The sequence below is a fragment of the Taudactylus pleione genome, unplaced genomic scaffold (genome assembly GCF_031769625.1).
Source record: "Taudactylus pleione unplaced genomic scaffold, aTauple2 ptg000762l, whole genome shotgun sequence".
NCBI classification, from domain to species: domain Eukaryota; kingdom Metazoa; phylum Chordata; class Amphibia; order Anura; family Myobatrachidae; genus Taudactylus; species Taudactylus pleione.
This window is the reverse complement of record NW_028285164.1, coordinates 1,732,355-1,754,836: the sequence shown is the minus strand read 5'-3', so window position 1 is coordinate 1,754,836 and position 22,482 is coordinate 1,732,355. Positions and strand designations below refer to the sequence as shown.

At 46.1% G+C, this 22,482-nt stretch overlaps 1 protein-coding gene across 1 annotated transcript in view; it reads right to left on the bottom strand.

Annotated features, from left to right (window-relative positions):
- PRRT2 (proline rich transmembrane protein 2) overlaps nt 1–17,350 on the bottom strand; it is a 60,388-nt gene extending 43,038 nt beyond the window's left edge. The window contains exons 1-2 of the mRNA XM_088457448.1: nt 17,201–17,350; nt 10,791–11,315 (exon numbers count right to left, since the gene is read on the bottom strand). Of these exons, the coding sequence (XP_088313574.1) occupies nt 10,791–11,213 (423 nt within the window). The 5' untranslated portion in view covers nt 11,214–11,315; nt 17,201–17,350. The remainder of the gene's footprint in view (nt 1–10,790; nt 11,316–17,200) is intronic.
- Between the last annotated feature and the right edge of the window lie 5,132 nt (nt 17,351–22,482).

Genomic DNA, 22,482 nt, shown 5'->3' with positions numbered 1-22,482 from the left:
GGAAAAAAACACCTGCCGCGGCTATTTCAAAATGCAGAACACATTCTGCAGGGCTAAACGGGGGTACCCAGACTGAACCCCCATGTCTGGACATCTTTAGGGGGTCCCTAGAATATATCCATAAAATTCACGTTTTTTTTGAGACGATCCAAATTTGCCGGGTCCCGTTTTCGCTATTTTTAAATTAAATACGGGGATAAAGTGGGCATGCGCCCGATACTTTATCCACAGAAAATCAGCAATGTGGAGCGAAAAGTCCAGCACAGACTTTTCACACCCAAATTGAATACGGCTCTATATCTCCACCTCACACTCTATTGCCATAATTTCAAACCATATCTCTAACCCCACCTCACTCTATATTACTGTCATCTCAAACCATCTCTCTATATTCCCACCTCACTCTAAATTACCTCCTACAAAAAACATCTCTATATCCCCATCTCCCTCTATATTATCGTCATCTCAAACCATTTCTCTATATTCCCTCCTCACGCTATATTACCTCCTACAAAACCCATCTCTCTATATCCACTCACTCTATATTTCCTCCTACACACACCATCTCTCTATATCTTCACCTCACTCTAAATTAGTCATCTCAAACTATGGGGGAGATGCATTAACGGTGACATCGCCGTTGCGGTACATCCCCCCCACCTTCGCGTACATACCGCAGTTCATTACCGCGGTATGTACCAAGGATTTTGCAAAGGACAGCTCTCTCGATGAGAGCTGTCCTTTGCGATGCTGCCGGGCAGAGGGACTTCCGGGTTGAACACCCAGAAGTCCTTCTGCGCATGCGCAGAAGGACGCGGGCCGCGGGGGCTCATGGGAGGGATCCGATCGGATCCCTCCCAGCCCCGAGCGTCGCGCTAAGAAGCCCATAGGCTTCTATTGGGTAACGCCACCTGAAGGTGGCGTTACCTAGCGACGCGAAGCAGCAGAATGCAGCGCATTCTGCTGCTTAATACATACGGGGAATGAGGTAAAACCCCCGAAAACTGCATTTTCGGGGGTTTTACCGCATTTTGCCGTTAATACATCTCCCCCTAAATCTCTATATCCCCACCTAACACTATATTACCATCATTTGAAACCATATCTCTATAACACCACCTCTCTATATTGCCATAATTTCAAACCATATCTCTGTATCCCCACCTCACTCTATATTACCTCCTGCGCAAACCATCTCTCTATATCCCCACCTCACTCTATATTACCTCCTACACAAACCATCTCTCTATATCCCTACCTCACTCTAGATTGCCTTCATCTCAAACCATCTCCCTATATCCCCACCTACACAAACCATCTAGCTATATGCACAACCCACTCTATATTACCTCCTACACAAACCATCGCTCTATATCCCCACCTCACTCTATATTAACTCCTACACAAACCATCGCTCTATATCCCCACCTCACTCTGTATTACCTACTACACAAACCATCTGTCAGGGTTCAGCCTAGGATCGTCTGTTACTCACCCCAGTGCCGGCTTCCCCTGACAGCTCATGCTGTCAGGCAGGGGCGTAGAGAGCCACGCGTGGCCCCGGTAAAGAGGGGGTGTGGCCTAATTGCAGAAGGTGTGGCCATGCCCCCTTGAAAAAAAAATGTGTTTTGCAGCTGTGAGCCCCTCAGCCCGGCGCAAAGTCAGTGGGGGGCGCGATCAGTGTGATCGCTCCCCCCTTCAGGCATAGGAGATTGCTGTGGCTGCTGCAAGCAATCTCCCAATGCAGCCCAGCTCACAGAGGGAGGGAGGAAGTGAGGGGGGGGTGGCGCCAGACCCGGGCCCCCGCCGGGCCCCTCTGGAAGCCCGGGTAAACTGTACCCGCTCCCCCTCCCTGTCGGCGCCCCTGCTGTCAGGTGCGGAGGCGGTTGACTTGCTGAGAAGTCTGCCATAGGTGCTTTCTGGATTCCATGTGGGGCTCCATGTCTTGGTTTCCGAGGTTGCAGTCATGGGCGCCTCCATGTTAGTCCTTGTCACCTGACTGTTCCCTTAACCAACGGTAGCATAGTCTCAGGTCAGCTGACACTGACTTCCAATAATCTGCTACTGTAGGGTATATAACTGGGCTTCGGACACCAGGAAGTTGCCTGTGCAACATCGTCACTTCCAGTGTTCACTGTTGGCTACTCTGTTCCAGGTTCCTGTTCCTCGTTGTCGAGTTACTGCTGTAGCATTTCGCTAATATCTTCTAGTGCGTCTGGAGTCACACCTTTGGAATTGTACACAATGGTGCGTACTTTGTACACGATGGTGTGTATTTGGTACACAAAGTTGCGACTCCGGACACACCGGCAAATGACTTTGGAATTGTACACAATGGTGTGTAGTTTGTGCTCAGTCATCTGCCGGTGCATCCAGAGTCGCACCTTTGTGTACAAAATACACACCATCATGTACAAGTACATACCACTGTGTACAATTTCAGTCATCTGCCGGTGCGTCCGGAGTCGCACCTTTGTGCACCAAATACACATCATTGTGTACAAAGTACGCACCATTGTATACAACTTCCTAATCAACTACCGGTGCATCTGGAATCACATATAGTGTACAAAATACACACCACTGTGTACATATTACGCAATCTCCCGGTGTCTCTGGATTCACATACTGTGTACACAGTACACACCATTGAGTACTTCTCCTAAGTACAACTCTCTGGGCCATAGTGGTGTATTTCTCTCCAGTTCCCACTTGTATTGGATACCTGACCAAAGGGCTGCAACCTGCTTGTCGGGAGCAGCTAAACCCATATCTCGCTTGGAGGGGTCACTGGTGAACACCTTCTGGCAGGTTAGACTCTGCGTCTATGGTCAGGTCTCGTCAACATCCAATATTTGTGGATGAGGAGAACTTACATTCAGGACCCTTGCCTCCAACTCCTTCCTCAAACCAGGACCCCAGCTTCCAGCCCCTCAGTAGGAGGCTCTTTAGAGCTGAGCGTGACAGTTAACGGGTAAATACGACCTCTGGGTGGCATTTTCCTAGGAAGGAGAATTCCACAATCCCAGGAGCGATGGGGAGGCAGCTGGTCCGCTGCTTGCTTATTAAAAACATCGGAAAAATCTTGTTAAGGTGCGAGTAAACTGGAGTCTGAGAGGATACTAGATCGATCAGAAGGAGGCTTACTAGTAGTTTGATGGATATGTACCAGAAGTACACGGGTCAGACATTGATGGAAGCAGCCAGGACCCCAGGCTAGAATTTGCATAGTGGCCCAGTTCAATGTTGGATTGTGGTTTTTAAGCCATAGTAGACCTAAGACTAACTCATAGGAAGTTTTTGGAAGCACTAGGAGTTCCAGTTCCTCATGGTGAAGACATCCAATTTGAAGAGAGACCGGAAGTTTAATTGACAAAATAGCAACTTCAGAAATAATATTGCCGTCTACACCAGAGATATCAATCTTATTTGGTAAAGGAATGAGCGGAATGTCCAAGATCTCAGCCAGAGACTCTGAAATTAAATTTCCAGCAGCTCCAGAATCAATCAAATCTTTCACTTCTTTTGTCTTTGACTTGTGGGAAACGATCACTGATAGAGACTATGCATCAAATAGGATGGCTTGACTATTACCCCCAACTGGACGTCCCCAGGACCAGTTAGGGTCTGGCGTTTCCCGCAAGAAGTGGACAAGTTTTGAGGATGTGACCCGAAGCTGCACAATAAAGACAGATTTTGTTCTGGAACCGACTGGTACGTTCAGCCACCGTTAACCATTGTTGACCTGCATGGGCTCTTCTTTACTAGTAGCAGGGGAAGGTGGACGTGCCACAGGGAAAAAATGGTCTCGGAATCGGTCCTCTCGAGCTCTACTCATCAACCGCTCTCTATTGCGTAAATCAATCTTGATAAATAAAGAAATTATTTCCGCAAAAGTTTCAGGGAGATCATAAGGGGCCAACTCATCTTTAATTTTCTCGGAAAGACCATGAAGAAAGGATGCCTTAAGGGCCTCATCATTCCATTTCAGTTCAGAGGCAATCGTCTGAAATTGGACCACGTACTGTCCTACCGTACGGGTCCCTTGTCGGACTCTGAGATCAGAGGAGGCCGAAGCAGAGCGACCTGGCTCATCAAAGTTTCTTTTAAAGGCTGAAATTAAATTCTCGTAGTTGGACACCAGAGGATCCGTCCGTTCCCATAATGGGGAAACCCAATCCAACGCAGTTCCTGTCAGGAGAGAGATAACGTAGGCCACCTTAGATCTTGATGTAGGTTAGTTTTGTGGCAGGCACTCGAAGTGAAATTCGCATTGGTTGATGAAACCTCAACAGTGCTTAGGGTTACCATCAAAGCGCTCCCGGGATGCCAGCTGAAGACGAGGTTTTGGGTTAACAGTAGCTGTAGGAGGACTGGAAGGGCCGGAAAGCGCCGTCATTGCAGGTGGAGGGAGCAATGTGGCCAAAGTCGCTTGTATAGCCATTAACTGCCCCGACAATTCTTGAAGGTATTGTTGCGCAGCCTCCTGATTGTCCATGCATGAGGCAAGGGCACTGCGTAGGGGGGGACCACTTCTGGGGGCACGGCGTAGGGGGGGGAAACACTTCTGGGGGCACTGCGTAGGGGGGACCACTTCTGGAGGCACTGTATAAGGGGCACTGCATAGGAAATTTGTTGTACTGTACATGTTCAGACAGTGACTTGTGTTTTTTTTCCTGTAAACTACTTCTGTTTTTCTGCCAATTGCCAACCCCTTCCCCCCTCCCCCAGCACAGCCTCCACCGATGGCATCCCATCCCCGGCAGAGGATTGTTTATTAGGGGTCCCAGTGCATTGCTTTGCCCAGGGCCCTGCACTGCTGTTAAGAAAGCCCTGCCTTTGGTCAGGTATCCAATACAAGTGGGAACCGGAGAGAAATGCACCACTATAGCCGAGAGTTGTACTTAGGAGAAGTACTCAATGGTGTGTACTGTGTGCACAGTGTGTCAATCCAGAGACACCGGGAGATGGTTGCATAATATGTACACAGTGGTGTGTATTTTGTACACTATGTGATTCCAGATGCACCGGTAGTTGATTAGGAAGTTGTACACAATGGTGCGTACTTTGTACACGATGGTGTGTATATTTGGTACACAAAGGTGCGACTCCGGACACACCGGCGGATGACAAATTTGACACAGTGGTGTGTATTTTGTACACAATGGTGTGACTCCGGACGCACCGGCAGATGACTTTGGAATTGTACACAATGGTGTGTAGTTTGTGCTCGAAGGTGCGACTCCAGACGCACTAGAAGATAATAGCGAAATGCTACAGCAGTAACTCGACAACGAGGAACAGGAACCTGGAACAGAATTGCCAACAGTGAACACTGGAAGTGATGACGTTGCACAGGCAACTTCCTAGTGTCCGAAGCCCAGTTATATACCCTAGAGTAGCAGATCATTGGAAGTCAGTGTCAGCTAACCTGAGACTATGCTACCATTGGTTAAGGGAACAGTCAGGTGACAAGGACTAACATGGTGGCGCCCATGACGGCAACCTCGGAAACCAAGACACGGAGCCACACATGGAATCCAGAAATCGCCTAAGGCAGAATCCTCAGCACATCACCCGCCTCCGCACCTGACGTCTGACCGCACCGTAACGGCCGATCCTAGGCTGAACCCTGACACCATCTGTCTACATGCCCACCTTACTCTATATTACCTCCTACACAAACCATCTATCTATATGCCCACCTTACTCTATATTACCACCTACACAAACCATCTCTCTATATCCCCACCTTACTCTATATTACCTCCTACACAAACCATCTCTCAATATCCCCACCTCTCTATATTACCACCTACACAAACCATCTCTCTATGGGGGTCATTCAGACCCGGTCGTTAGCGCCGATGCGCTCGGACCGGGTCGATGGCCCCCCCACAGAGCATGCTCACGACGGCGCCGGCGTGCGCTTGCGTGAGACCCGCTACGACCGACAGCGCCGGTCGTTGCGGGTCTCGATCCAAAGGGGGCGAACTGTCGATGTTGATTGACAGCTCGCCCCGTTTGGAAGGCGGGGGTGTGACAGCCCAAACGGAGGCGTTCCCATGGGAACGCCTACCGTTTGGGGGAGGCCCCACTGACATCACTAGTGATGTCAGTGGAGAGCTTCCGGCTCTGACAGAGCCAGAAGCTCTCCGGGGCTTACGACAAGTGAGACCCTACCCTAGGGTCTCGTCGTAAGCCCCGATGGTCGCGATGGTCTCTGACCATCGCGACTTTCACCCGAGCGGTTGTTAGAGCTGTGGGTGTTAACCCACAGCCTAACGACCGCAACAGAGGCGGGCGGTCAGGATGCAACTGTCCGCCCAGTTTGAGCGACCGCTTGCATCCTCCGACCGCCTCTGAATGAGGCCCTATATCCCCACCTCTCTCTCTATATTACCACCTACACAAACCATCTATATGCCCACCTCACTCTATATTACCACCTACACAAACCATCTCTCTATATCCCCACCTTACTCTATATTACCTCCTACACAAACCATCGCTCTATATCCCCACCTCTCTCTATATTACCTCCTACACAAACCATCTCTCTATATCCCCACCTCTCTCTATATTACCACCTACATAAACCATCTATATGCTCACCTTACTCTATATTACCTCCTACACAAACCATCTCTATATCCCCACCTCTCTCTATATTACCACCTACACAAACCATCAATATGCCCACCTTACTCTATATTACCTCCTACACAAACCATCTCTCTATATCCCTACCTCACTCTATATTACCTCCGACACAAACCATCTCTCTATATCCTCACCTCTCTCTATATTACCACCTACACAAACCATCTCTCTATATCCCCTCCTACACAAACCATCTCTCTATATCCCCACCTCTCTCTATATTACCACCTACATAAACCATCTATATGCTCACCTTACTCTATATTACCTCCTACACAAACCATCTCTATATCCCCACCTCTCTCTATATTACCACCTACACAAACCATCTATATGCCCACCTTACTCTATATTACCTCCTACACAAACCATCTCTCTATATCCCCACCTCACTCTATATTACCTCCTACACAAACCATCTCTCTATATCCCCACCTCTCTCTATATTACCACCTACACAAACCATCTATCTATATCCCCACCTTACTCTATATTACCTCCTACACAAACCATCTATCTATATGCCCACCTCACTCTATATTACCACCTACACAAACCATCTCTCTATATCCCCTCCTACACAAACCATCTGCCTATATCCTCACCTCACCCTATATTACCTCCTACATAAACCGTTGCTCTATATCCCCACCTCTCTATATTACCTCCTACACAAACCATCTATCTATATGCCCACCTCACTCTATATTTACTCCTACACAAACAATCTCTCTATATCCCCACCTCTCTCTATATTACCACCTACACAAACCATCTATATGCCCACCTCACTCTATATTACCTCCTACACAAACCATCTCTCTATCTCCCCACCTCTCTCTATATTACCACCTACACAAACCATCTCTCTATATCCCCACCTCTCTCTATATTACCACCTACACAAACCATCTATATGCCCACCTTACTCTAGATTACCTCCTACACATACCATCTCTCTATATCCCCACCTCACTCTATATTATCTCCTACACAAACCATCTCTCTATATCCCCACCTCTCTCTATATTACCACCTATACAAACCATCTCTCTATATCCCCACCTTACTCTATAATACCTCCTACACAAACCATCTCTCTATATTACCACCTACACAAACCATCTCTCTATATCCCCACCTTACTCTATATTACCTCCTACACAAACCATCTCTCTATATCCCCACCTCTCTCTATATTACCTCCTACACAAACCATCTATCTATATGCCCACCTTACTCTATATTACCTCCTACACAAACCATCTATATGCCCACCTCACTCTATATTACCACCTACACAAACCATCTCTCTATATCCCCTCCTACACAAACCATCTGCCTATATCCCCACCTCACCCTATATTACCTCCTACATAAACCGTTGCTCTATATCCCCACCTCTCTCTATATTACCTCCTACACAAACCATCTCTCTATATCCCCACCTCACTCTATATTACCCTCTGCACAAACCATCTCTTTATATCTCCCCACCAGTTTCAAGACTCTCTCGATGATGCCCACTGTTCCCTATGTCTCCCCACTTAATTGTCCAACATCTTCCGCCATACTCAATATCAGCTTCCAGCTCTTCCTCCAATCACTCCATCTCCTCACATTCCCCCACACTCCGTATTATGTTACTCTCCAACAATTTACCTAATTATCAACTCACTCCGATTATTCCACTGAGTGTGCTCTACTGCTCTGCCGCACTCACTTCTTCCACACTCACTCACTCACCTCAGTCTCTCTCATTCCACTCACTATAACACTTTCCGTTCAGCATTTACTTCCTACATCCAGTTTCTCCGTTTCATTGTGTCCTTTCACATTTTCTCCCAGCATGTCCTTGCTTATAGTCCAACAATTACTCAGTGTCCAGTTTTCCTCAACCCATCTTCTTAGTCTCACTTATTATTCATGTACACTGGAATGTAAATCATTTGTAATCCTCCCTGTGGTATTTTCCTTCCTGTCAAACCATCTTCCATTCTCATACACCAGCTTCATGTCTCTCCTGGATATATTAGATCTCACGCTTCCCTTACATCTCCATTCATCCTCTCAATGTATCTGCTACTTCTCCTCATTTCACCTTATGCCACAATAAACCAACATCGTAGTCTTCTCAGCTCACTCAGGCAGCATGTCCCATTACTGTCAATCAGTCTCCCTCACCCGCGCTCAATAGTCCCTTCGTGTGCTTCAATCTCTCCCGCTAGCCACTCAATGGGCAATCCTGGGCTTTCAATCAACTCTCTTCCTGGAAAGCGCATACAATTCACAACTTCTCCCTACTTCACATGACATTCCACAGCCAGTTCATGAATTGGTCTGTGCTTCACGTAGTGTCGGGATTAAGTGCACAGATTTATCCCGCTACACTTGTCAGCTGTAGACTGCGGTATTTAGTTTGAAGGGGACCAGAGGATGTTGTAGGTGGCTGCATGTAAAATGGCCCTGATACACCACTAACTCAATGGGAAACCCAAATTAGTTCTGGAATTTTAACTTGGCACATACATGGCACAACTTGTATACACTACACGGGCATCTGCAGATGGATCCTGTGGCTAATAGCAAACTGCGCACGTGTAGGAAACCTGCACACACCACTCAGGGGGTGATTCAGCAGAGGACGCAGGAGCTATTGCAGCTGCTAACATGGTGGCACCATAGCTGTGATATGGTAATGGTGTCGCATCTCCTGCCCGCATTACTTATTGGAGGACGCAGCATTACGATCACTTACGATCCCATGGGGATCAGGCAAGCCGGCCGTCGCAGATGCTCAAGATCGGCCAAGGAATCTCCATCAGCCAACTGAGATCCTGGCCTCTCCACTCCACCAACGGCGGAGACACGCCACCGTTTTGAGAAACGGAGGCCGTTTGCAGCCCCCTCCACGCCCGGAAACGGCTGCAGACTGTTAATCATTGACAGACTGCTGCCGAACTCCGTGCGTGATTGCAGACCCGTCCTACGCGTGCCCAGATTCCCAAACATCGGGGCATCTGCTGAATCAGGTCCTTAGAGCAATAATGGGTAATTCAGAGTCAGAAGGATCTCGGCCGTATCTACGCTTGCAGCTGAATGGGTGGCACTTGGGCGTCAACTATTCACATGATGCAGACAAAGTGTGGTATGGGCATGCAGGTGGAATTGCGCGCTAATAATGATGAAGGCTACTGTCACCAGCAAACGGATGGGTGCGGCACGTTCACACAGGTGCGAGTAATTCCCGATCAGGTGCCATATGCTCTTGTCACACTATGCATTTAAGAAGTTTAAATGTCGTCCCAATAGCGGTTGGGGGAAACTCTCAGCCTCCCCCTTTGTGATGCACGGTGCGATGGAGCGTACGTGCAGCGAGACGCCCACTTTCACGCTGTGTGGTCTGTGCATATGCGATGGAGATAGTAAACACTACAACATCGGTCACGCCTGTCACATTCCCATGAAACAACCACCTTTACGCGATCACTTTAGGTCACCAGCCTGATACGCCCAGCGATCGCAACCCCTTTCTCAAGTGTCAGTGATACCGTGCGCAATTGCGAACAGCATAGGACACGTGGGTCCGTGCATGGGCAGTAAGGGATCCCTGGGCTTCTCACGCATGGGCAGTAACAAAACCTTGTTTAGCTGCGCAAGTTTTGGCACCGCGTCCATCTCTGATCAGGTCCAATGATTGTGCATAGGTAAATGTTCTTGTTCTTTATATACAGTATAATACTCACTGGTATCTTCCCATTTTATGACATCATTCATTACACTGTCCCTCTCACACTCCATGTGTGCCTAATTCTATTCATCCCACTAATTTTATTCCTCCCCCCCTATTTATCACAGACAAGCGCCCTCCCCCTAGCCAATATAACCTCTCCCACTCGCTATACCCCCATGGGAGAGGACTGACTGCATGCTCAAGTCTGATACGTAGGCAAATTGTGCTGCAGCAAACCACAGAAAAATAATGCAATAGTGAGTATAACAAGACAATGTAAGGACAGTAAAGGTAAATACAGCTGGTGGAAAACATGAGTGAGTCTAGAACAGATGGAGTCTAGAACAGATGGAGTAACGTGATTGATGGACAACAAAATGGTGTTTTTACTCACCATGATGGAATACACAAAGCCAACAATGTTGACTGGCCACATGGGGCAGAAGCAAGACAGGATGGCAATGAGGAGATAGTCTTTTGGCTTTTCTGCCTCAATGGCGCTGGCTGTGGCTGTAGACCCTTGTCGACACAGGCTTGGCCTGGGAGAATTAGAAGCGGCCTGTGCGAGCCGTCCTTCTGAGCCGGTCAGGCTAGGGGCTCGGGGTCCTCCGTTGGCAGCCGGCTGGGCCTTCAGGTCATTCAGGGATGATGATTTTGATTGGATGGTGACAGGCGGCTCAACGTCTGATCCAGTAGCTTCCTGCGCAGCCTCTGGCTCCTCTACCACCACCACGGTTGTAGTGCAGACCGGGTCTGTGGGCTCTGGAGAAGTTTGAACCTCAGGGGGGGGCCCCGAGTCTGCAGGAGGTGTCGCCATGGCTATAGGAGCCAGTGAAGCAAATTAGAGGGGAAGGGAGTGATAGATTATGGATGATAGGCTCAGGAGAGAAACTCCAAGAAGGAAAGCAAGAGCTTGATTCTAAAACGAGTGAAGAAATAAAAAAAATAAAAAAAAGTTATAACTAGGGCATCTTAGTGCACATACATTAGTTATTAGTTTTCTAATGTTCCATTAATTGATATAATACAGTGGTTCTTACACTCTGTCCTCAGGACCCCATACAGGTCACATTATCCTGGTCACCCAGCAGGTGCACAGGTGTACTCATTACTCACTGACACATTTAAAAAAAATTCCACAGGTGGAGCTAATTATATCACTTGTGATTCTGTGACTGGAAACCATGCACTGTTTGGGGTCCTAAGGACCAAGTTTGAGAACCTGTGATATAATCTGTTAAATTTTAGTTCTAGCACTCCCCAAAACATTGATAACCCCTCTCTGTGAATTCTCTTATCATTATACAATCCTGCCCTTTCTACATCTGCAGCACCTCTAAAATACAACCCTCCCTCACCCTCGAGGCTAACAAATCTCTTATTCATGCCCTTGTCATTTCCCGTCTGGACTACTGCAACCTCCTTTCCTATTTCTCCCCTCTTAAATCTATCTTCAGTACTGGTGCTTGGCTCATCTTCCCATCTTCTAGCTGTCACTTGAGCTCTCTTCCCTGCCCCTGCACTGCCTCACCTTCTCCTGCAGAATACAGTTTGTGCTCCTCACCCCTAACATTCGGTGCACTTAATTGCTCCTCTCTTTCACACATCCGAGTCCACACTTCCCCTCGCCCCCCAGCTTCTGATTATCTCCTACCACTCCTGCAGCCAAAACTTCTCCCATGCTGTCCCTTTCCTCTGGAACACACTCCCCTCCCACCCAGAATGCCACCCAGTCTGCAGGGATTCAAACGTGCCCTGAAAATGCCCGTTTATTAAAGCCTGGCAGCCGTACTCACACTTGTGTCTCACGCCCTCGGTCCTCACTCCTCATCTCTTCCCAGTTCACCTTCCAGTTATAACTCCCACTACCCTAGGTTGTAACCCTCACAAGCAGGACCCTCCGCTCTCTTGGTTTTCTCTCTGCGCTATCCCTGTCTCCCAGGGCATTCCCTCTCACAGTCAGAGACTGATCCTTACTGTAAGCCCTTCCCAGGGTCACTGAGTGCTACTCTTATTATATGTCACTTCCTTAGTAGTCTAAATATTTAACTTCTTTATTTTTCCCTGATTACTTTATATATCACCAATTTATAACTCCCGCTATTATTCATTATATCCACTACCATTTAACTTACTACATATTACTTCTCCTATTATTTAATTCATAACCTCACTAAGGGGTCTATAGATCAAGCAGTGGAAAGTGTGTAGAAGTTGCCCATAGCAACTATTCAGCTTTCAAGTAGCATTTATCAAGTACAGTCTATAAAATAATAGGTAGGAGCTGATTGGTTGCTATGGGCAACTTCTCCACTGGTCTACTTCTCCAGACTTTTCACTGCTTTATAAACAGACCCCTATAACTCCTATTTATATATCCCCTCTCTATTATTCTTATTATTGATAAATCCCCTCTATAGCTCCTCCTATTAAATCATATAGCGCCTGTTAATATTTCATATATCCGCTATGTATAACTCCTATTATTTCATACATCCCTGCCCTACAACTGCTCTTAATTCATATATCCCATTACTATAACTCCATCTATTACTTTATATACTGTATGCCCCTCCTTTAAATGCTATCATGTAATATATTCCTTCTGTTATTCCTCCTATTATTCATATAGCCCTCTCTATAACATCTTTGATGTTATATATACCCAATCTAAAACTCCTCTTATTTTCATATATCACCACCCTATAACTCCCTGTATTATTAGTTTTATCCCCTACCTATACTTAACTTCTCCTGTTATTTTATATATTCCCTCCCTTTAAATTCTTCAATCACTTCATATCCTCCCTGTAACTCCTTTTATTTTATATATCCCCTCCCTATAACTCCTATTATTTTATATATTCCCTCCCTGTAACTCCTCTAATATTTCATATATTGCCACCATTTAACTCTTCCTATTATTTCATAGAGCTACACAATATAACTCCTCCTATTTTATATATTACCACCCCATTACTTCTCTGATTATTTCACTATAACTCCAATTTATATATCCCTTCTCTATTATTTGTATTATTGATAAATCCCCTCTATAACTCCGCCTGTTATTTCATATATTGCCTTACTATAGCGCCTGCTAATATTTCATCTATCCCCACCATACAATTGCTCTTATTTCATATATCCCATTACATACAGTCCTCTCTGTAACTCCTGTTTTCTAATATCCCCTATCTATAACTCATTATTTTATATATCTCCTGCCTAGACTGCAAATATCTCCTATTATTTTATATATCTGATACCTAGACTGCAAATATCTCCTATTATTTTATATATCTCCTACCTAGACTGCAAATATCTCCTATTATTTTATATCTCCTATCTAGACTGCAAATATCTCCTATTATTTTATATATCTGATACCTAGACTGCAAATATCTCCTATTATTTTATATATCTGATACCTAGACTGCAAATATCTCCTATTATTTTATATATCTGATACCTAGACTGCAAATATCTCCTATTATTTTATATATCGCCTACCTAGACTGCAAATATCTACTATCATTTTATATATCTCCTACCTAGACTGCAAATATCTACTATCATTTTATATATGTCCTACCTAGACTGCAAATATCTCCTATTTTATATATCTCCTACCTAGACTGCAAATATCTCCTATTTTATATATCTCCTACCTAGACTGCAAATATCTCCTATTTTATATATCTCCTGCCTAGACTGCAATTACTTTATATCCCCTCCCTATAAATCCCATTACTTCACATATGCTCCATCTATAACTCACCCTAATACTTTATACATCCCCGCATTATAACTCCTACTATCACTTTATATATCCCTTCCTATAACTCCTCCTATAAATTTATATATTCTATCCCTATAACTCTTCCTATTACTTTATATAATCCCCCCCGATACCTCCTCCCATTACTTTATATATCCACTTCATATAACTCCTCCTATTACTTTATAGATCTCCTTCGTATAACTCCTATTACTTTCTATATTCTATCCCTGTAACTCTTCCTATTACTTTATATAATCCCTCCCGATAACTACTCCTATTACTTTATATATCCACTTCCCATAACTCCTCCTATTACTTTATAGATCTCCTTCTTATAACTCCTCCTATTACTTTATATATTCACTTCCTATAACTTCCCATTACTTTATATATCCCCTCCCTATAACTCCTCCTATTACTTTATATATCCCCCTTCCTATAAATCCTCCTATTACTTTATATATCCCCTCCCTATAACTCCTCCTTACTTTATATATCCCCTCCCTATAACTTTATAGATTGCCTCCTTATAACTTCTCCTATTACTTTATATATCCCCTCCCTATAACTCCTCCTATTACTTTATATACTGTATCCCCTCCCTATAACTCCTATTACTTTATAGATCTCCTCCTTATAACGCCTCCTATTACTTTATATATTCTATCCCTGTAACTATTCCTATTACTTTATATAATCCCTCCAGATACCTCCTCCTATTACTTTATATATCCACTTCCTATAACTTCTCCCATTACTTTATATATCCCCTCCCCATCACTCCTCCTATTACTTTATATATCCCCTCCCTATAACTCCTCCTATTACTTTATAAATCCCCTCCCTATAACTCCTATTACTTTATATATCCCCTTCCTATCACTCCTCCTATTACTTTATATATCCCCTCCTTATAACTCCTCCTATTACTTTATAAATCCCCTCCCTATAACTCCTCCTATTACTTTATATATCCCCTTCCTATCACTCCTATTATTACTTTATAAATCCCCTCCTTATAACTCCTCCTATTACTTTATATATCCCCTCCCTATAACTCCTCCTATTTATAGATCCCCTCCCTATAACTCCTCCTATTACTTTATATATCCCCTCCCTATAACTCCAATTATTACTTTATAAATCTCCTCCCTATAACTCCTCCTATTACTTTATATATCCCCTGCCTATAACTCCTCCTATTACTTTATATATCCCCTCCCTATAACTCCTCCTATTACTTTATATATCCCCTCCCTATAACTCCTCCTATTACTTTATATATCCCCTCCCTATAACTCCTCCTATTACTTTATATATCCCCTCCCTATAACTCCTTATATTACTTTATAAATCCCCTCCCTATAACTCCTTCTATTACTTTATAAATCCCCTCCCTATAACTCCAATTATTACTTTATAAATCCCCTCCCTATCACTCCTCCTATTACTTTATATATCCCCTCTCTATCACTCCTATTACTTTATAAATCCCCTCCCTATCACTCCTATTACTTTATAAATCCCCTCCCTATCACTCCTATTACTTTATAAATCCCCTCCCTATAACTCCTCCTATTACTTTATATCCCTATAACTCCTCCTATTATTCATTATATCCTTTTCTTATAACTCTTCCTTTTATATCAGCGGATTTCATCTCCTGTCCTCCTGTACCTACAACAGGTCATGTTCTCAAGATTTCTGTCTGTAGAAACAAGTGGAATAATTAGTTACCCAGTAAAATAGATGAAATCACCTGAGCACGATGACATGAATCCTGAAAGCAGGCACTGCAGGACCGGGGTTGAAACCCCATTAATGAATTCACATACCAGCCCCCCCCCTATAACTCCCCCTATTACTTCATATATCCCCTCCCTGTAGTTTCTCCTATTACTTCATATAACATGCCATTGTACATATCAGTGCATGTAAACATATACGGCAATCTTTTTATGAGAGAGATCAGAGTATCATCTTCAGTAGGAACATTTTATAACACAGACGATGGCTTCTCATACCATACAATCACACCCTCCTTCACCCACACTTACAAATATAAGTGGACATAAATAAGTACATACATAGAACACACGTGTACAGAATAAGTGTGTGTGTGTGTATATATATATATATATATATATACACACACACATACATACACACACACATATATGACTGTGTACACTACACAGAGGCTGAACCCACACTATGCTGACCCTGCATCACACACCACCACAGTGCTGAGTAGTACCCATTACACACACACACTGAACCAGTGCCGCGCACACAGACAGGCTGAACCAGCACCCTAGCATGTGCGCACAGACATTAAATCCCACACAACACCCATCACTCTCACCTACAGATGCTCAGCACATACTGTACACAAAGTAACACACACATTGACAGAACCCGCACTACTCAGAGACTCTGCACATTATATATATATATATATACATACACACACACACACTCCGCTTTGCAGCTCCTGGACCCTCTAGATGTGAATGTAGATAAGATGCAGAGGGGGGGGTGTGAAGACACAGGGGACAGCCAGCTCCTAACCTGGACATGGGATAAATGAGATTAACTGTTTGTTTGCTAACTGTCCTGTCACCCACACACAGTATATGTCCATGTGTTAGGGATGCCGTGTGCCTAGGTCATGCGTGTTGATCGGTGCCAATGCAGCATGTGTTTGGGATTCTGTACAGTAAGCAGATATATTTTCCCAGCCACCACCCCGCCCCCCCGTCCCCTGTCAGTAACACCAGTGCCCATATATACTGTGAGACCCTTCTACAGCACTCCCCACACCCAAACGCCTGAGAGATACAGGATTTACCTACGAGCAGCCCCACACACCTGCCCCCTCACACACCACATACACAGACATGACTGTAACACTAGGCACACAGGCTGCGCACTTTTACACATATGGTGCAATAAATGTCTAGACCCAGCAATGGCATTACAGCTGCCCCTCCCCACACACCTAACTGTGAGCATCCTACCTCCTCTCTCTCCTCCTGTCCTCTCTCCAGCAGTCTCCTGTGGTTAGAAGGAAAATGGGGGGACTACACACCACCACAGGTCAACCCTAGAAGGGTCCGTCACCCACCCACCCCCCGACACAAAGCAAAGCAGCGTGTGTCTGGCTGTGAGGATACTGTGTCTGTGACTCACTACCCCCCTCCTCCCATTTTCACTCCTTTCCCCCCTCTTTCTACCTCCCTCCCACTTCACTCCATCCCACTGTCTCTTCCAGCAGCTGTAAGGATGCTCAAGCTCTCTCACACACACTATCTCCTCACTGCTAACCCTAACACGACATCCTCTGCTGTGCCAGTACTGACAAGTAATTACTGAGCCTAATCAGCCCGGGCTCTGCTATACCAGGACTGGCCACTATCAGGCAGGTCCTGACCCTAACCACACACCACTACACAGTGCTGGCAATACTGCATTGCACTTAATCATACCTTCACCTCACCCACAAAACTCTCTTTAAGGGGAGTATTTACTAGTGCGGGGTTTTTAGAAGTGGAGATGTTGCCCATAGCAACCAACCAGATTCTACAAGGTGTGAGCAGGGCCGGCCCAAGCCTAATTTTTTTGGTAAGCGGCTAAAGATTTTGGTGCCCCTTGGTGAAATAAACCCTCATATTTCAGTGTGTGATCTAATGATGTAACAATTACAAAAGAAAACAATTACAAAAGTGTTAAAGCGCCCTTATACAGCAGGATCAACCTGGGCGCTAAGCTACAATTATACCCAAAGATACAAATTCAGAGATAGGGTGACAGCACTGGGTTACAGGGAGAGGGTGACAGCACTGGGTTACAGGGAGAGGGTGACAGCACTGGGTGATGGAGAGGGTGACAGCACTGGGTGATGGAGAGGGTGACAGCACTGGGTGATGGAGAGAATGACAGCACTGGGTGATGGAGAGAATGACAGCACTGGGTGACAGGGAGAAAATGACAGCACTGGGTGACAGGGAGAAAATGACAGCACTGGGTGACAGGGAGAAAATGACAGCACTGGGTGACAGGGAGAAAATGACAGCACTGGGTGACAGGGAGAAAATGACAGCACTGGGTGACAGGGAGAAAATGACAGCACTGGGTGACAGGGAGAAAATGACAGCACTGGGTGACAGGGAGAAAATGACAGCACTGGGTGACAGGGAGAAAATGACAGCACTGGGTGACAGGGAGAAAATGACAGCACTGGGTGACAGGGAGAAAATGACAGCACTGGGTGACAGGGAGAAAATGACAGCACTGGGTGACAGGGAGAAAATGACAGCACTGGGTGACAGGGAGAAAATGACAGCACTGGGTGACAGGGAGAAAATGACAGCACTGGGTGACAGGGAGAAAATGACAGCACTGGGTGACAGGGAGAAAATGACAGCACTGGGTGACAGGGAGAAAATGACAGCACTGGGTGACAGGGAGAAAATGACAGCACTGGGTGACAGGGAGAAAATGACAGCACTGGGTGACAGGGAGAAAATGACAGCACTGGGTGACAGGGAGAAAATGACAGCACTGGGTGACAGGGAGAAAATGACAGCACTGGGTGACAGGGAGAAAATGACAGCACTGGGTGATGGAGAGAGTGATGACAGGGAGACGGTAACAGCAATGGGTTACAGGGAAAGGGTGATGACAGGGAGAGGGTGACAGCACTGGGTGGTGGAGAGGGTGACAGCACTGGGTGGTGGAGAGGGTGACAGCACTGGGTGGTGGAGAGGGTGACAGCACTGGGTGGTGGAGAGGGTGACAGCACTGGGTGACAGGGAAAGGGTGATGACAGGGAGAGGGTGACAGCACTGGGTGACAGGGAAAGGGTGACGACAGGGAATCAGCACTGTGTGACAGGGGGAAAATGACAGCACTGGGTGATGGAGAGGGTGACAGCAATGGGTGACAGGGAAAGGGTGACAACAGGGAGATGGTGACAACACTGGGTGACAGGGAGAGAATGACAACAAGGAGAGGGTGACACCAGTGGATGACGCCAAGAGAGGGTGACAGGGTGACAGCCAGAGGATGATTAATACACAGCATTTCAATTTTCTTATCTGGGCCCAGAACTGCAGTGTAGCTCGTGGATGGCGGCTCCTCCTTGGCCTTTTGACGCCGGGGACGGTCACGTGACGTCAGATCCCCGGCGCCCAAGCACAGCCTTCAGAGAGGGGAGGGAGCCGGGGAACATAAGGTACAAGGGGAGGAACTGAGCAGAGGGTAGAGCATGGCCCCTCTCCCCTTGCACGGACCGACTCCAGTAAGCCAGGCTGTCCCTCTGGGGGGAGGAGCTGAGAGGAGAGCGGCCCCTCCTCCCCCTCCAGCCTCGCACGGATGGACGGACTCCAGTATTAGCCAGGCTGTCCCTCTGGGGGGAGGAGCTGAGGAGAGGGGAGGAGAAGGGCTGCCCCTCCTCTCCCTCCAGCCATGCCTGTACTGTCAATCACTGACAGTGTTCAGGCTGCGGCACTAGCTGGCGGCGGGCAGCGCAGCGGAACAGTATAAGTCAATGTGACTTATTTTATTGCCGGCTGCAGTGGGGGACAGCGACGGGACTTATTACCCTTACACTGGTAATAAGATGGCGCCCTTACAGCTAGGCGCCGTACAATGGGCTGGCCGGCCCTGGGTGTGAGATAAATGTTAAGTAGAATCTGATTAGTTGCTATGGGCAACATATCCACTTCCAAAAACAGACACTTTAGTAAATATACCCCCTAAGTCCTTACCTGGACTTTTCTTCAGACTTTGAACAGGTTACTACATAAAAGGCTTGTATCTGTGGTTAGGGTCAATTGATCTGTGCTTAGATAGGGAAATGCTTAAGATCTGGTAGGGGTTGTGATAGTTGGGGCATGGTGGTTATCTACAGTTAATGAATGGAAGAAGTAAAGAGTAATGACCATGGGGTATTGGAACAGTAGAGGGTGAGAGCTTCGGAGCGAGTGCTGGAAGAGTGACGGGTAACATGGCTGGAGTGAGTGGGTGTTGCAGCAGTACAGAATAGGTCAGGCATGAGTAATAGGGTAGCTACAGTGAATGTAGCAAGTCTTAAGAGAGTAGTTATCCTGAAGAAAGTATTGGCATTGTTACAAGGTAATAAGACTGGCGTAAGTATTGGAATACTAGTAGGTAATAAGACTGTAGTAACTATTAAAATAGTAAAAGATAATAAGTCTGGCAAAAGTGTTGGAACAGGATGTGGTTGGGATCCCGGCTCCAGAATCCCAACCGCTGACTGTACGTATTAGGCTTGGGGTTAGGCACTCGGGGGAGGTTTAGGGTTAGGCTGCGGGAGGGGAGGGTTAAGGTTTGGGTACTTACCTGCAGGCATCGAGATTCTGACTGCCAGGATCCTGTATCCAACCCACTGGAACAGAAGTAGGTAATCAGGCCGGAGTGAATATTGAAATACTAGTACGCAACAAGGCTGTAGTAACTATTGGAATGGTAAAAGCAAATAAGGCTGGCACAAGTATTGGAACAGTAGTACGTAATAAGACTGGAGTGAGTATTGGAATAGTAGAAGGTAATCAGGCTGGGATGAGTATTGGAATAGTAGAAGGTAATCAGGCTGGGATGAGTATTGGAATAGTAGGAGGTAAGAAGACTGGGATGAGTATTGGAATAGTAGAAGGTAATCAGGCTGGGATTAGTATTGGAATAGTAGAAGGTAATAAGGCTGGGGTGAGTATTGGAATAGTAGAAGGTAATAAGGCTGGGGTGAGTATTGGAATAGTAGAAAGTAATAAGGCTGGGGTGAGTATTGGAATAGTAGAAGGTAATAAGGCTCTATTAAATTATAATTCCAGTACTTGCTGCAACCTTATTACTTTCTACTATTCCAATACTCATTCCAGCCTTATTACCTTCTACTTTTACCAATATTTTCTGCAGCCCAATTACCTTCTACTATTCCAATACTCACCCCAGCCTTATTACCTAACCCTAAGGCCCCCCCGGGTGCCATAAAAAACCCTATATAGACGCCCGGCATTTCACCCTCGCCGGGATATGACAGTTGGGAAGCCGGCTGTCGGTATTAAGGCAGCCAGTTTCCCGATTGTATACCAGCCTTATTACCTTATACTATTCCAATACTCACAGCAGCCTTATTACCTTCTACTATTCTAATGCTCACAGCAGCCTTATTACCTTCTACTATTCCAATACTCACAGCAGCCTTACTACCTTCTAACTCTACTATCCCTCCAATACTCACTCCAGCTGCATTACCCTCTACTATCCCTCCAATACTCGCTCCAGCCGCATTACCCTCTACTATCCCTCCAATACTCGCTCCAGCCGCATTACCCTCTACTATCCCTCCAATACTCACTCCAGCTGTACCCTCTACTATCCCTCCAATACTCGCTCCAGCCGCATTACCCTCTACTATCCCTCCAATACTCACTCCAGCTGCATTACCTTCTACTATCCCTCCAATACTCACTCCAGCCGCATTACCCTCTACTATCCCTCCAATACTCACTCCAGCTGCATTACCCTCTACTATCCCTCCAATACTCACTCCAGCTGCATTACCCTCTACTATCCCTCCAATACTCACTCCAGCCGCATTACCCTCTACTATCCCTCCAATACTCACTCCAGCTGTACACTCTACTATCCCTCCAATACTCGCTCCAGCCGCATTACCCTCTACTATCCCTCCAATACTCGCTCCAGACGCATTACCCTCTACTATCCCTCCAATACTCACTCCAGACGCATTACCCTCTACTATCCCTCCAATACTCACTCCAGCTGCATTACCCTCTACTATCCCTCCAATACTCACTCCAGCTGCATTACCCTCTTCTATCCCTCCAATACTCACTCCAGCTGCATTACCCTCTACTATCCTTCCAATACTCGCTCCAGCCGCATTACCCTCTACTATCCCTCCAATACTCACTCCAGCCGCATTACCCTCTACTATCCCTCCAATACTCACTCCAGCTGCATTACCCTCTACTATCCTTCCAATACTCGCTCCAGCCGCATTACCCTCTACTATTCTTCCAATACTCACTCCAGCTGCATTACCCTCTACTATCCTTCCAATACTCACTCCAGCCGCATTACCCTCTAATATTTTAATACTCGCTCCAGTTCCCATTACTTCTGGCGTGAAGCTAACAGCATTCCACAATAAGAGCATCAGGTACACATGGTGGTGGTAGTGCGATGGTGCTGGGTGAATTGCCATAACTTGATGGAAGTATGAAGCCTACTCTCTACCAGAAAATTGTGGGGG